General features: G+C 38.1%; 2 protein-coding genes across 5 annotated transcripts in view; one reads left to right on the forward strand and one right to left on the reverse strand.

Annotated features, from left to right (window-relative positions):
- Positions 1-8464, reverse strand: part of LOC111435067 (methyl-CpG-binding domain-containing protein 9-like) — a 14427-nt gene extending 5963 nt beyond the window's left edge. The window contains exons 1-7 of the mRNA XM_023072396.1: positions 7749-8464; positions 6088-6754; positions 4840-5949; positions 4044-4718; positions 2791-3096; positions 1312-1647; positions 368-466 (exon numbers count right to left, since the gene is read on the reverse strand). Of these exons, the coding sequence (XP_022928164.1) occupies positions 368-466; positions 1312-1647; positions 2791-3096; positions 4044-4718; positions 4840-5949; positions 6088-6754; positions 7749-8251 (3696 nt within the window). The 5' untranslated portion in view covers positions 8252-8464. The remainder of the gene's footprint in view (positions 1-367; positions 467-1311; positions 1648-2790; positions 3097-4043; positions 4719-4839; positions 5950-6087; positions 6755-7748) is intronic.
- Positions 8465-11967: 3503 nt separating this feature from the next.
- LOC111435255 overlaps positions 11968-15758 on the forward strand; it is a 4475-nt gene continuing 684 nt past the window's right edge. For 2 of the 4 annotated variants that reach the window (XM_023072676.1, XM_023072678.1), the window contains exons 1-6: positions 11969-12254; positions 13637-13911; positions 14037-14143; positions 14230-14362; positions 14468-14662; positions 15414-15737. In XM_023072676.1, the coding sequence (XP_022928444.1) occupies positions 13639-13911; positions 14037-14143; positions 14230-14362; positions 14468-14662; positions 15414-15695 (990 nt within the window). In that variant the 5' untranslated portion in view covers positions 11969-12254; positions 13637-13638 and the 3' untranslated portion in view covers positions 15696-15737. Of the gene's footprint in view, positions 12255-13579; positions 13912-14036; positions 14144-14229; positions 14363-14467; positions 14663-15413; positions 15738-15758 lie in introns of all 4 variants that reach the window. The other 2 variants (XM_023072677.1, XM_023072679.1) reach the window with 2 other exon arrangements.

Consider the following 15758-nt stretch of genomic DNA (forward strand, 5'->3'; position numbering starts at 1 on the left):
TTTTTTTTTTTTTTTTTTTTTTTTTTTTTTTTTTTTTTTTTTTTTTTTTTTTTTTTTTTTTTGCCAACAGGAGTATTTTGGCGATCTTTTTGGCTTGAGAGATGGCAAAAGAATAAATGCTTTCCTCAAAGATTTTTATTCATGCCCAGCAAAATATTCCTTCTAAATAAATATAAGAAAATCAAAGGTTTTTAAATAAAAAAATTGAACTCTAGCGTTAAAACATTGGGCTGCACGTTCTTCCAATCATGAAAAAAGTGGTAAACAGACATCTTATGCATCGCAACTACTGGTACACCACTGTAGAAATATAAACACGTTAAAATTGTGAAGAGAGGAAAAAAGTGAGAACAAAAGGCTGTCATACCTCATTTTCATACAGAGTCTCAAAATTCCTGGATAATGTCTCAACTAATTCAACCAAATCAGATTGATCACCATAAGCATAGCGCAGGTTGTTCCAGAGCTGCAAGGGGATATCAACCATCAATACCAATAAACTTCTTAGATAGGAGTGAGCTAGAGCCACAAGCCAAAGGAATAAAAACGGGTGCGCAATCTGTATTGTGTTTATAATACTTGTTTCTTATTACAAAAAAATGGTGTACATTATTTCGAGGACAAAGAACCATATACTACAGCATCTATACATGGCTTAAATCACAAGATCGCTTATCAATGCTCCTAAGTCCTAAAACAAGCAGGAGCCTGTTTCATTGCCACTCAACAACTTCTCCTTTGGAATACACTTTTAAAGTCTCACGGACACAATTCGTTTTATTTTAATCATACATAAGCTCACCCACAAAAGTTGACCTAAATTGCATCACCTCCTATCTTTACTGAAACCATAAATCCTTAACAAAAGAGAATATATATATTTATCTCATGAAATTGTCATGGTGAGAAATTAATTGATAAGAAAATAAATCTACACCATCCTATTTCATAATACATGTATGAAAATGTTGGTACACGATCAACATATCTGCACATAATATATGTTTCCTTGTCATGGAATTTGGAACGCATGGAATTCCATCAGGCATACATTAGAAATATTTGACCTTGATTTATCTGTTAAAAAAGGTGGACTGAAGGCTATTATTATCAATGGTTTTTCTTCTAAATAAGTGGGTATACACGGACAAATTTCTTGTCAACCTCGTACAAATCCCATTGCTATATGATTGTTTTTCTTTGGCATTCATCATAAATTATAAAGTATATTACGAAGCAACATGAACTGTAGGCAAAGATATGCAACAGGACACTAATACAACAGTTTCTGATTAAAGAACAAAAACAAACCTCCTGAACATCCTCAAGAAACGCTTCATGTGATCCACCATAAGACCCAGAAGCCAATCTCAAATCAATAGTCCGGAAGTCCAACGGCCTAGAAACCATGGCTGGTGGCCCAAGAAGCCCTTCATCATCGTTATCACTTAAAGCCATCAATTTCCTGCCAAGCAAGTTGCAGAAGACTTTTTCATCATCTGCAGCAGCAGCACGGCGTAATACAATTCGACATTGCTTCATCACAATATCTGATAACGAAATAGTAGTTCTTCTCTTGCTTCGTTTTTCAACATTTTGAGGCAAGCCATCACCACATATATCTGATAGTAATGAAAGAACAGCTTTCTGTAGAACAGAAACAAGCATACAAAGAAAATTACAAACGAACAAAATAACGAAAAAGTACAAATAAATTTGAAAAAAAGTAGACTACATTCAACAAAGAACGACAAATTCCTGAAGTAAAAGAAAAAGAGCCGCAAGAATGTTTTCCACGGATTATCTGTTTTCTAATAATAATTTGAGCTATTATTGAGAAAGACGAAAAAGTATACAGTGGCATATACACAAATTATCTGTTTGAATCTTTCCAGATAATGTAAACAGCAAACACTGGCATATTATTATGACCAAAAATCGAAAGCCTAGAATAATCCTTTTATAATTTTTTGATTTACTCATTTATTATGTTATATCGGGGTGTAAGTCATCTAATCATTTTGCTACCTATTTGTATGCTTCCCTTTAACAAATTGGGAAAGTCTTTTACAATCTCCCTATAGTAAATTTGAGACATTTTTAGTCTACTAGGCATAGACATGATTTTGTCGAAACATCATACTCTTAGGAAATACAATAAGAAGCTATACATCATGAAAGCAATAAAGTAGTATAACACGGGTGGTTTATCATGCAACAAGCATGTGGTCACGGGCAATACACCCTGAACAAGCATGACCGTGACTATTCAGCCCAACTGGCAACACATGGCCCGGATGCCTAACGCACAACCTGCGTGCGCCCTCCCTTCAACTTCATACGGCTTGACTTGGCTTACTCACTCTGGTGTTTTGGAAATGACTTATTCAGCTCGGTATTCAATTTTAGTACTATATCCTTCATCTTCGACCCTCCCGAAGCTTTTTTTGACATTATTGAGGGTATTTGACGTTATTGGGGGCTTTCTAGGTTGGTAGTTTGGAACTCCTAAGGCCATTTTTTTATACGGTTGTACATTCTTTCATCTTAAAAATAAAAATAAAAATAAAAATTGAATAAATAACTCATATCTAGGTTATTTTAGTTTTTGTCACTCAACGGGAGATTTCTTTTAAGAACTTTTGTTTCTATTCATTAATTAATTTTCTTATTAAAAATTCATAAACCAAAAAGTTATAAAATAGTCTATTCATTACTTAATGAAAATCTTCTTATCCAATCGAAGTTTAAAAGATATAAAAAAAAGGCAGAGAAGAAATAAAATGGCACCTTTGTAGGTCCTGATGCATTGCCCTTGTAAACTTCCTTACTAATTGAATGTTGCAATATCTTTTTCGCCCATTCTGGTGGATCCCTCTCCAAAGCATCATAAACACACTTCCTAATTCTAGTCCCCACATTTGTAGGTAACTTTCTAACAGGTTCTAGCACTTGTGCCCACTCTGGCATCTTACCATCAGTCGCCAGCACCTTCTCACAACCACCGGTGGCATCAGAGTCTTCCTCTTCTAATGTAATAACATGCTTTTCTCTATTTAACGATCCATATATTTGGTTTGTAGCCTCAGCCAGAAACTGGAAATAACAATTATTAGTGTGAACCAAAAAAAGAATAGATCAGGAGGGAGAATTAGTCTAACATGTAGAAACAAAAGAACTATTTAACGAGGGAAAATGTACATGCCAATGGTTCAAGACAACATACTGTCTAGATATTAACATGATCACAACAAAGTAGTTAGATGTTGAAAATGTTGTCCATCTTAGTTTTAATGTACGAAGATGAACCCCACAAACCCACCCACTTTGCAGACAGGTATGACAGGACAGTAAACATAGTTTCTTAGAAGGAAAAGGTGTTTTTTATAATTTTGAAAAAAACAATCCTAAATTTTGAGCTTCAGTAAGTGCAGCCTCAAACTAAATTTTCAGACCAGACTGCTCCAGTGGAATTCAAGGAAAATATAATTCATGTGGCCGCTGCCTTCCAACTAATTATACACTTCAAAGTTATTACTATCAGTGAACTCGCACAACATCCCTTCATCTCATAAGAATATGTATCCGGTATATAATAACAAACATAGAAAACATTTTCCCTGCCAAATAAAAATCCTCAACAGTAACCTCATACCCAATTCAAAATGAAAATTAAGTTTTTAGCATTGTTACCGAAGGAAGCCAAGACTTTCAAATATCAGCCTAACTATGCCCTTGCCCATGATAACTCCTTAAAATACCAACCCAACATAGAAGCTTAAAATGGTAATCGTGTGACTTCTGGACTTTCTTTCAATTTAAGAAATATAATCAGACTCATCATCAAATACAAACCATAGTGCTGTGGTGGGAGACTACATGTATCATCTTTCCTTACAAATTAAAAATGTGGTGAATTTCAGAAGGGAAAATCAGCATTGGGTACCATAGTTAAGCATAAATAAAAACTGGAAATAAAGGATGGCGCAAATGTGAGTCTACATGCTCAATAAAAGATTTAAAAGAACTAAAAGCTGTCTTACAAATGCATCTGCTTCCATCCCAGCCACTCCCGTGAGAGAGCCACAAAGCACACCACCATCTCCTTGTAGACATCGAAATACTCTTCCACTTTCACGAGCAGTTACTTCAGCTGACTCAAGATTACCATCCATGGATAAGACAGCCAAGATGTATCGGCGGGCTAATTCAGGCCATGTTAGTTCATTGAGAGGGAGCAAATTCAGCTTCGTTTTCCTAATAGAAGTTGCACTATCCACATCCTTTTTCCTTCCTCGTTTTGGTTTTGACTCTCCAGAATCAAAATTTGGATCCACAAGAGCAGCTACCTTGGATTGAAGCTCCGTAATTAGCACTCTTAACAGAGAAGTGTGAGCTTTTGTTAAAGCTGCACCCATGCATCTGCTGTCTGCTGAGGTAGCTAGTTTACCTTCAGATACCTCATTCATCACCCTTGTTTCCATTTGTATAAATGCATGTAGATCTCCATTAGCATTCAATTTTGAGGGTACTCGGCCATTTGAGCACTCGGTGTTAAGAGAGTTTATCAACTGGTCTTTCTCAAATTCACTCTCAGAAGTTTGGAGGATATTATCCCCATCACCCCGCAGATTGAAAAGATCTTCCTCAAGTTCCTCAAGAGACAAGGCCTCTTCAAGACCCAAGTTCTCATGAAAACGAGAAAAGAAATCCCAAACCTGGGTCAATAAGATAACAACTAAAGGTTTCATACCAAGGAAATGAGATTATATGTCCAAACTAAAAAATTAAAAAAAAAAACTTACATTATCTCAAATAAAAAAAAAATCCAGCATATACCTGGTAAACATCGCCAGTAAGTTCAGGAGGAATATGCATGCACAAAAGCTTCCCAGGAGGAGGATTCTTGTCATTGGCGTTGCCATCACTAACCAACTTGCCTTTTTTCAATCTTCTAAACAGAAAACTCAGTGGCTCATCTTCTTTACATTCTTCTCCATCAAATTTCTGAACCTCTAAGACACCATTTTCAACTGTTGGCAAAGTCATACTATCTATTCTCTTATTTACAAACTGATATCTTGAACAGGATTGAATTTGTGGAATGTTTTCAAGTATTTCTTGCACAAATTCCATGTCTAACCCAAATCTATCCTGGTCCAGCCACTTTTCAAGTTCATCAGGCAAACTACAGAGCTCGTTCTCAACATCAACCACAGATCGGATGAGGGTAAAACTTGGAAAACCACAAAATTTTGCTAATCTAGAGTTCAGATCACTATTGACACTAATTCTACAATGGCCAAGAAAACTCTGTTCATCGCCCACGTGATCACAGCAGAATTTGAAAGTACTTTTCTGGTTGCATAACTCAGAGCATGCTTTAATCAAATCATGTGACATTCGTTTCCATGCTGCTGATGATGAAGTATCTTCAACTGAAATCTCACCAATTTCATCTCTCAAATACATATAATTTGAGAGGTTTCCAGACTTTCCAATGGAACTTGCTTCATTATGCTGTCCATTTTGCATCTGAACATTAAAAGCTCCATCAGAACAAATACCAAGACAAGACAAAATATCATCTTCATTCGGTGGATAAAGGTCTGAGAGAATCATCGGTAAGTTCTCATCGCTTCCATTATTAGTCAACCCATCTTCTTCATTTTGCTCAACAGAAAAATACTCACTTTTTCCCCTGGAGAGGACAGTTGATCCCACTGGAATTGGAAAATCAGAGCACGCACACCTCCTAACCTTAAAAAGGGGTCCAGAATCACCGCCATCTAGCACTTCATTAATAAAAAGAGAACCAGTAACTTTGTCATGCCAACAAGATCGAAAACCTATTGGATAAACCCGGGTAACATCATGATATGACTGCCGTACATCAATTTCTCCCACAGAAAGAACAAAGAAGTCTTCAAACTGAAGAGGAAACCCTTTCTATGCAGTAAAACAGGCCAAAAATCAGCAAGGAAAATAGCAATAAATGATTCATTTAATGACAGAATCAGTACACAGGCAATATAGGGAAAGGTTAGAGATGCATAAAGAATAAACATAAATTACTAGAACACATACGTAACAGTGTGATGAAATGGAACCTCCATTCTCTTCCACAACAACAGACGGGCTTTGACGGTCACACAAGAACCCCTTACATCGATCATTATTCAAACTTCCGTTGTTATCAACAGACCCATTGGCAACCGAAGATTTGGTAGGCTTTCTTCTTTTTGGTATATAAGACTTTCCAGAAAAAGGTAATGAACCTTGTCTTCTTGCTTTGGGTTGCATAGAAGACAACAACCCAAGATGACAAGCAACTTCATAGACTGAACTAAAAGTCTTCCCATCAGGTGCTTGGTAAATAGCATAAAGTTCACAGCTGTCGACTGACTGTTTAATCTCTACACACCATCCTTCCTCCAACACACCATGTCTCTCAGAAACAAACTCTCTAAGCGCCTGCAAGAAGACTTCACTAGTATTTTGCGATGACAATTTAACTGATGTGCCCCTACCACTCCTACAACTTCCTAAAGGAGAGCCCAAATCCACATCTAAGCTTCTTCCCATGACTTGTGTCTGCTGCAATATATCTTCTAAACCCATTTTAACTTTGTTTTTCACAATATCTGAAGTTCTTTGAAGACCATATCCATTCCCCAAATGTATCAGGTTTCTATGTTTCGCAGATGGGCAAAAGGAAGTACCACGAAAAGAATTATCTTCTGCAGCATGCTTTCTAGAAAAAGAAAAAATTAAAATGGAAGTAAATTTCTTATCCCAAAAAAATTAATGAATCACGTTACTAAATATTAGTTTGATCTCAGGAGATAAAGTCAATCCTAATTGCCAAACATACATATCTTCAAAATTAGATAGATGAGAAACACATAATACCACTGCATAGATAAGAGTAAGGCATCCTCCAATGCATAGTGTAGAAGACTAACATGGAGATATGAAATGGCGAATTATGTGAGACGAGCAAACAGCTGATGCAAATACACATTATGAGCTAAGCCTACACATTATGCTTCGCAGCCCATTTTATCCCCTTCAGCAAAGATCATAGGACAAGAAACCACATTTAACTGGCTCACAGTTTCTCTTGGACGTGGCAGAGTAACTTGAAAATAACTAACTAATTTCCCCACAGTCAAGATGTTTGGGATTAAATGGCTCAGATTCACAGCCCTTGCTATATAAAGTTTGCTCTTCCTAAAATTAGGAAGCTTGCAAGGCACAATAAATATAATTTAGCTCATCTTCACAACAGCTACGGAAAAACAAAACATTACCAGAACACATGCAGACTAGCAAAACAGGATCTGAGTACACATTCTTTGACCCAGAAACATGCTAATGGGACGTACTTTGCTGTATAATTATGGAAGCAGAGTGAGCCAGCAAACTCCGAGCATAAAAACTAAACATATGATTTATGTGAGTGTTACAGTCACTATTTCTAAGAGATTTACTAAACCTGCAATCTATAATCACTGACATATTCTATCGTATTACGTGTGAAGCACTAATCTTCCAACATTTTAACACTCAAAACGACAATGACTACCAACTAAATTTCCCTAATATGTAAACTTTCCAACTCAAAGTTCTTGTGGAGTGGAAACCCCAAAGAAAAAGTGCTCCAAAAACTGACAGCAGTTAGCTAATCGATAACCAAAAGAAACTACACCTTCTCTTCCCCATTTCACCCACAAAAAACCCCATACCTGAAACCCGGCAATTCCTCACCATCCTCGCCACAAGCATCACCATCACTCGGCGGAGAAGCGTTAATATCCAACAGCTGCTTCGACTTAACTCCAAGCGGCCACCGCTTACTCTTCACCCCGCTGCCAAAACAGTCCTCACATACCCAATCCTCGAAATTCAACGCCTGAACCCCCCGCATTCGGGCGCAAGCCAAATGAAACCCCCGCTCGCATCCGTCGCACACTACCACATGACCGTGCACCTCCGGCTGACCGCACAAGCCACAGACGGAGCCACGAAGCCCGCGAGGGACATCGGCCGGGCCGCCATCAGGCGGCGGAGGGTTGTCATGGAAGGAACGGACGACGTCGAAAGTATTCGATAGATTTTCAGAGAAAGAAGAAGGGGAAGGGATCTCGTTGAGATCGATGCCGATACCGGAGCGGGTGGTGGTGGAGTCAATGGGGTTGGGATGGTCCTTGAGGTGGTGTTCGTCGCTGGAATCGGCGAGTTCCATCATCCAAGAAGGGATTCAGAAGAGAAGTGATTGAAGAAAAAGATGAAGGAAGGTACCATAGCTCAGGTGGGATATTCCGGTGAATGTGACAGGAATCAACGGCGGAGATTTGAGGGTTTTGGTGGTTTTGGTGGTTCCGTTTTGGTTTTTGGTTTGAGAAATGGAAGATGAGGGGAACGGAAGAAACTGTGGCCAATAACAGAACCGGACCGTATCGAAGAGACCGACCTTTTTTTCTTTTTGCCCCTGGTTCTTCAGTTTTACCCTTTCGTTAAAAAAGAAAAAAAAAATTACTGGAAAAAATTACTAATGTAAATGTGAATTACCGTGGTCGACGCTGACGGCCATTTCGACGGCGCGTGTTTTTACCTCGCCGTCTTGGCGAGTACGGCAGGTTACCTTGAATGCCTTTGTATTCCGGCAACTAGACCGCTACGTTACTTGGAAAATGACGTAATTGCCCATGGTGATTAGGCGCCAATTAAAAATGGATGTTTTTCCTTAAATGTTAAATTATAAAATTTAATTTATAATTTAATCCTTTATCTTAAGCTAATACATATATTTGATAACCCTCCCATGGTATTTCAATGTGAGATCTCGCATGTCTACAAGAGATGAGAACAAAACATTTTTTATAAGAGTGTGGAAACCTCTCCTTAATATACGCGTTTTAAAATCGTGAGACTGATAGTGATACGTAACAGGTCAAAGCGAACAATATCTACTAGCAGTGAATTTAGGTTGTTACATTGCAAGTCCATTGTTTCGTTTTATTTTATTGAGCATTTTCTAATACGAAGAGCCTTCCATTTTTATCAAATGACTCAGCCTCCTCTACCTCCTCCTCAGTCCCCGACTCTCTTTCTGGTCACAAGTCTCACTAGGGCATAAACTTTCTTGTTGTACCAAAATGGAGATTTGATTTAAACGACCGAGTACAATAGATGAGTTTTGATTGGTAGAGCTACTCTATTGTTCATTTCTAATAAACGTGATTGACTCAATTCACGAGCTCTTAGTTATAAACCATAACGGTCGTAGTGACTTCCAAACATACGAAGAGAGGGGAAGAATTAAGAAGATGTTGACAATAGTGTTGCGTGTGAGAGAGCACATATCGTTGATCAAAGCCAAGACGTACGAGTCATGCAGGAGAGAGCCGAAACCATCATTGTCTGTAACAACTCAAACCCACCATTAGTAAATATGTCTGCTTCAACCCGTTACGTATCGTCGTCAGCCGTATCTATTAGAAAGAGATTTCCACAATCTCACAAGGAATGTTTCGTTCTCATCTCCAACCGATGTGGGATCTTACATTGACACTTACACTATGGGTCATAGTTACTTGAGAAAGACACTCGCCCGACCAGTCCTCTATCACATTCCCGCTACATGAAGAAAACACTAAAATAACCTAAATGAGTCGTTTAAGAACTATCGAAAATATGAAAATTAAATTTAAACAAAGTAATAAATAAAACCTTGTGAGGGAACCAAGAGACAAGATTCTTAAAAAAGACGAACATAGCGTTGGCATCTATGAATTTAAATTAATACAACGAACACATGCACATAAGACATATAATAATAATAATAATAATAATAATAATAATAATAAGAACCATATCATATAATATAATACACATTAATTAATAACATAAATAAGCTACACGGGCAGCTCGCACCGACACTTAAAGAGTGGCCATTTGTGGCAATGGGTCCATTAGATATAAAGCTTGGAATGGCCAACAAAAATCCAACACAATCAATCAAATTCAATGTGCCTGTTCGTTCTTCGTTTAAGTCCACCACTAGGAGATATTGTCCGCTTTGGCCCGTTACGTATCATCGTCAGCCTCACAGTTTTGAAACGTGCTTACTAGGAAAGATCTCCTCTCTAACTAATGTAGGATTAATCTACCTTCTTTGGAGCCTCAACGTCCTTGCTGGCATACCCTCTTAGTGTCGGACTCTGATACAATTTATAACAGCTCAAGCCACCGCGGGTAGATATTGTATGTTTTGACCCACTACGTATCATCGTCAGCCTCATAGTTTTGAAACGCGTTTACTAGGGAAGATCTCCTCTCTAACTAATGTAGGATCAATCTACCTTCTTTGGAGGCTCAACGTCCTTGCTGGCATACCCCCTCAATGTCGGACTCTGATACTATTTATAATAGCTCAAGCCCATCGCTGGTAGACATTGTCTGTTTTGACCCGTTACGTATCATCATCAGCCTCACAGTTTCGAAACGTGTTTACTAGGGAAGATCTCCTCTCTAACTAATGTAGGATCAATCTACCCACTTTGGAGGCTCAACGTCCTCGTTGGCATACCCCTTCAGTGTCGAACTCTGATACCATTTATAATAGCTCAAGCCTACTGCTGGTAGATATTGTCTGTTTTGACCCATTACGTATCATCGTCAACCTCACAGTTTTGAAACACGTTTACTAGGGAAGATCTCCTCTCTAACTAATGCAGGATCAATCTACGTTCTTTGGAGGCCCAACGTCCTCGCTGACATACCTCCTCAATGTCGGCTCTGATACCATTTATTACAGCTCAAGCCCACTGTTAATAGATATTGTCTGTTTTAGCCCATTACGTATCATTGTTAGTCTCACGGTTTTAAAATGTGTCTACTATGGAGAGAGTCTAGCTTTACTTCGATCAGTGCCTCGCACCGTCCAATGACTGACTTTGATAGGAGTAGGGCTAGACCCTCTTCATATTACTAGGGCAAAAATACGAAAACAACAAATTGAATTAAAAAAAATACACATAAGCTTATAATAATATATACAAACCTCCAACTAAGATAAGTGGCATTTAGCCCTTCTATTTATTCATATTATATTATTGTATCTTTTTTCTATGATAAGAATATTGCCAAAAGGTCCTCTTAAAAGTAATAATTTGAAGTATGAGACAATTTTGTGTTTGCTAAGGCATGTGGAGTTGTTGAATCATATCCAATTCTCAAAGATTCAACCACAATAATTTATTTTCAAGGCCTCCAAATTCTACAATATTATATTTTCATGCTCCGAGCGTATGAGATAATTTGAAGGGCGTTCATATGATCCAATAACTTGATCAACCCATACAACCCAATAAGAACCATAAAGGTTGAGTTATGTTTTTTCTTTGTTTTGGTTGAGTTGGATTTTTGAAAAGTCGAAAATTCCAAGTTTGGTATGTTGGGTTGACATTTATTTGGTCGAGTCAACCCAACCAACCTGAAAACTTTCAATCCAACCCAACCCTACTCTACTCTTACAAAAAATTAAAAATATTTAACGTTTGTAGTCAATGTTAACTATGCATTATGACTTATAAATGTTTGATATTTGAACTTTATATGATATTTTAGTTATTAATATAACATGTATGAAAGATAAATAGTATTTTAAATAATTAAAAAAAATAACCCGAAAACCAACCTAACCCTCTATTTTTAGGTTGGGTTATGAACTCTATGCTCGGGTCATCAACCCATTTTCGAGTTTGTTTAAAAGATTTTTTCAACTCAACTCGTATACACACTCTGTCCTTTTTTTTTTAATTGAACTTTTTTAACTCCCAAATTTATCATATATAAAATTAAATTTTATGACTAATAAGACATAAGCGGAGACAGATTAGACCTTTTTTAAAATGTACTTAATGTTGGGAAAACGAGATAAGGGAAAAAAAAGTGGTAGAGTGAGAAAAATAAGGAGAAATGGAGGGAGAGGATCGGAATCCACAAATATAGGAAGGAAACAGTAAATTGATTTCCATGGGTGAAGGCGGGGTCACATCACGTGCACTACCTCTGCCTCTGCCGGCCAAAACCTCCGCTTCTTCTTCTTCTTCTCATTTCCCGTCACTCACACTCTCTCGCCGGTTATTGATCTTTCTTAACTCCTTCCATTTCCACCGCATCATTTGCAGCAACTTCCTCTCTTGATCGCCATTACCCACTTCGTATTTACTATCATTTTTCTCTGGGTACTTCTCGAACTACTTGATTTCTTGTTTTTTTCATCTGGGTTTCTGTTTGATTTCTAGTTTGAGGCCTTGAATCTGATGTGAATTTGAATTGAAATGTTTACTTGGTACTGTTTGGTTCTGATTTTTGATCTGTTCATGGTTCAGATCTTGCCCCTTTTTTATAATTTGTTGTTTATAATTGAGGGTTTTGGGTGTTTTTGATTTTGGGGGTCTGGATCTTATTCGTTTTTAGTTCTAGTAAACAATTTTGGAGCTTTGTTTTGTTATCTTAGTTGGATGTGTTGCTGATTTTCTCTATGGTTTGTTCATACTTCAACTTTGGTTTATGATCACTGGTGATTGCTGCAGTTATTTGGTTTTGCATCTGTGTGGATTTTGATGAATGAGATTGCAACAGCCCAACTGTGTTTTTCGAGATTTTTAAAATGGGTCTGCTAGGGAGAGGTTTCCACACCCTTATGAGGAATGCTTCGTTCCCCTCTCCAACCGATGTGGATCTCACAATCCACCTCCCCTGGGAGCCTAGCGTCCTCGCTGGCACACCGCTCAGTGTCTGGCTCTAATACTATTTGTAACAGCCCAAGCACACCGTTAGCAGATATTGTCCTCCTTAAACTTTCCCTTTCGGGCTTCCTTTCAAGGTTTTTAAAACATGTTTGTTAGGGAGAGATTTCACCTCCTTATCAGGAATGCTTCGTTCCCCTCTCCAACCGATGTGAGATCTTACAAAGATGGGATAGTGATTGTTGTGAGTGTAATTTGTGAGTGAGGTTGTGATGGCAAGGAGAGATATCTTCTGGATGTGGGCAGGATGCACTCTCGATTTCGTTTAGGAGTTGCTATGATAGAATGATTTTGATGGTTGATCAAGTGATTGAGCGACGTTAGTGAATATCATATTACCATAGAGCCTGGAATTTCATTAGAGTATGATTTAATACCACCCAATTTCACTGCTAGCTAATATTGTCCTCTTATGGGATTTCCCTTCTTGGCATCCCCTCAAGATTTTAAAACACGTCTGCTAGAGAGAGGTTTCCACACCCTTATAAGAAATGCTTCGTTCCTCTATCCAATCGACGTGGGATCTCACAGATTTTTTTCTAGATTCAAGCTATGAGCTTCAAATTCAAGTTGCATATCCACATATCTGGGTTGATCTTCCAAGGATTTGATTCTGTTATCTGGGTTGGTATTGCAGAATCTTTTAGAATACGAAATCGCTCGTTATCTACTCTTTTTATAAACGTAAATTTCATACACTTTACTTATTCCTAAGGTAGTGAACATATCATTGAATCTAATTACTTTTCGATATGTAGCTTCTGATGTTTTTCGTACTCTAAAAGATTTCCCCTCTGCGTCGTATATCGCAACAGCCATGTCAGAGGAAGCTCTAAAGGCCCTTAACTCAATGCCCGGACTCGAAGGGAACAACGAAAGCTCTTGTAAAGAGGATCTTAGTAAACAAGGAATAGGTATAAAGACTGCCAATGGGAACATTGAAGAGCTGAAAAGTAAAAGCTCTGCTTCTATCAGGCCTCTAGTAAATGGTGAAAGTAGCAACCCTGTTGCCGAGGTTGGTAGTTCGGAAGTAGAATATATCGAATCTGAGAATTTGACCGATATAGAAGATGTTTCGTCAAGCCTTCAGGTATTAACATTACTAGATTTGTTCAGCTGAAATTTAGTCGTTGGGTCGATCATCATTGATGATTCATGCTCGGATTCGTTATATACCTAACTTGGACTACATCTTTACTCATTTTAAAACTTCAGACACTCTTAGCTGGATTAGGCTCAAAAGATTGGGTTTCGGTTTGTGAAGCATTGAATAATACAAGAAGACTAGCAATATATCACAGGGAAGACATGCTCGATATGCTGTAAGTCGTCAATAGTGACTCGATTCATTTGGTTTTTCTTTTTCGACTCGATTCATTGTATTATTTCTTATACTTTCTGGTGGCAGGGGAGACGTGATCTCACTTTTGGTGAAATCAATGAAAAATCCTAGAAGTGCTGTGTGCAAAACTTCCCTTATGACATCTGCAGACATTTTCATTGCTTATAATGACGAAGTGATTGAATCATTAGATCCCATGGTAACTGTAACTTGCACTGTTTGAGTTTAAACTTTTTTATCTTACATTTTTCTTCAATGGAGATCTCTTTTCTGAGCTATGAATGACTTCTTCAATGGAGTGCAGTTGTTGCAGCTTCTTCTGAAGGCTTCTCAAGACAAACGTTTTGTGTGCGAAGCTGCCGAGAAAGCTCTGGTAGCAATGACTTCTTCGTTTTCCCCTGCATTGTTGTTACCAAAGTTGGAACCATATCTTAAGAATAGAAACCCGAGAATTCGAGCCAAGGCTTCAATGTGCTTTTGTCGAAGTGTTCCACGACTGGTGAGGATTTTGCTTCTTCATTCGTAGCATGAACCTTGTTTATGTTCATGAAGTTTTGGACTCTTACCCCCATTTTTTTAATGAGAAATCTTGATATCAATGAGAAGAAATAAAAGAAACTTATGTGTATAAAAAAGTCCGAAAAGAGGAGGGACCACAAATTCGCTAAACAAAAGTAGGACCGGTTTGAGAGGACAAGACCTAAAGAATAGTTATGAAAAGCCATCGTGACAAATGCACAGAAAGAAGTACTAAATCTCCCAGGAGAACACATCTGTGGTAGATAGTTATATATAGTAGATGATTATATATGGTAAAGCTATATATAGTTAACTGAACCATATATACCGTGCTTTGAAAATATACTTTCTGTATTCTCTATATTCTCGACTGTCAATATAAAGCTTTAGCCAATATTCCTCCTTGCATTTTCTTTCTACTGTTCTTTGTGTTCATCTAGATCGAGTGTCCGCGTTGTTGTGCGAAACAACATCTCCTCCCAAGATCTCTCAAGCCCTGATCTTGGATATCTCTGATCTTGGATATCTGGAAAAAGAATGTCTAAAATTGAACATAGTTTTGTATATGCCTTTGATATGTCAAACGTTTTGTTCCTATGTTGCTCAGCTGTATGTTTACTGTTAAATGTTTTTCTGGCTTGTTCTGTTCATTGTCTGATTTCCCACTGTCCCTATGTCTGGAATCTTTCATATCTGTTCTGCTCACTTGTATAACACATATTTATGGATAGGGTGTTGAAGGGATAAAAGCACATGGAATCGACAAATTGATTCAAACAGCAGCATCCCAGCTCAGTGACCAGCTTCCCGAGTCTAGGGAGGCAGCTCGAATCCTCCTCGTGGAGCTGCAATCTGTGTACGAGAAGTTCACCGACCTCCCAACAACAACGCCTGAAGATCCAGAGAAAGGCTCTTGGGAAGACTTTTGTCAATCAAAGCTCTCCCCTTTAAGTGCACAAGCTGTCCTTCGCATCAAGAACGTCTCTCGGGAAGGTATTGTCTCGAGTTCTTGAAGCTTAGTAATGATGAAAATATCGAAACTTCAATATGATGTACCCCCCCCCCCCCCCCCCCCC

Source organism: Cucurbita moschata, unplaced genomic scaffold (genome assembly GCF_002738365.1).
Source record: "Cucurbita moschata cultivar Rifu unplaced genomic scaffold, Cmos_1.0 Cmo_Scf00048, whole genome shotgun sequence".
Taxonomy (NCBI): domain Eukaryota; kingdom Viridiplantae; phylum Streptophyta; class Magnoliopsida; order Cucurbitales; family Cucurbitaceae; genus Cucurbita; species Cucurbita moschata.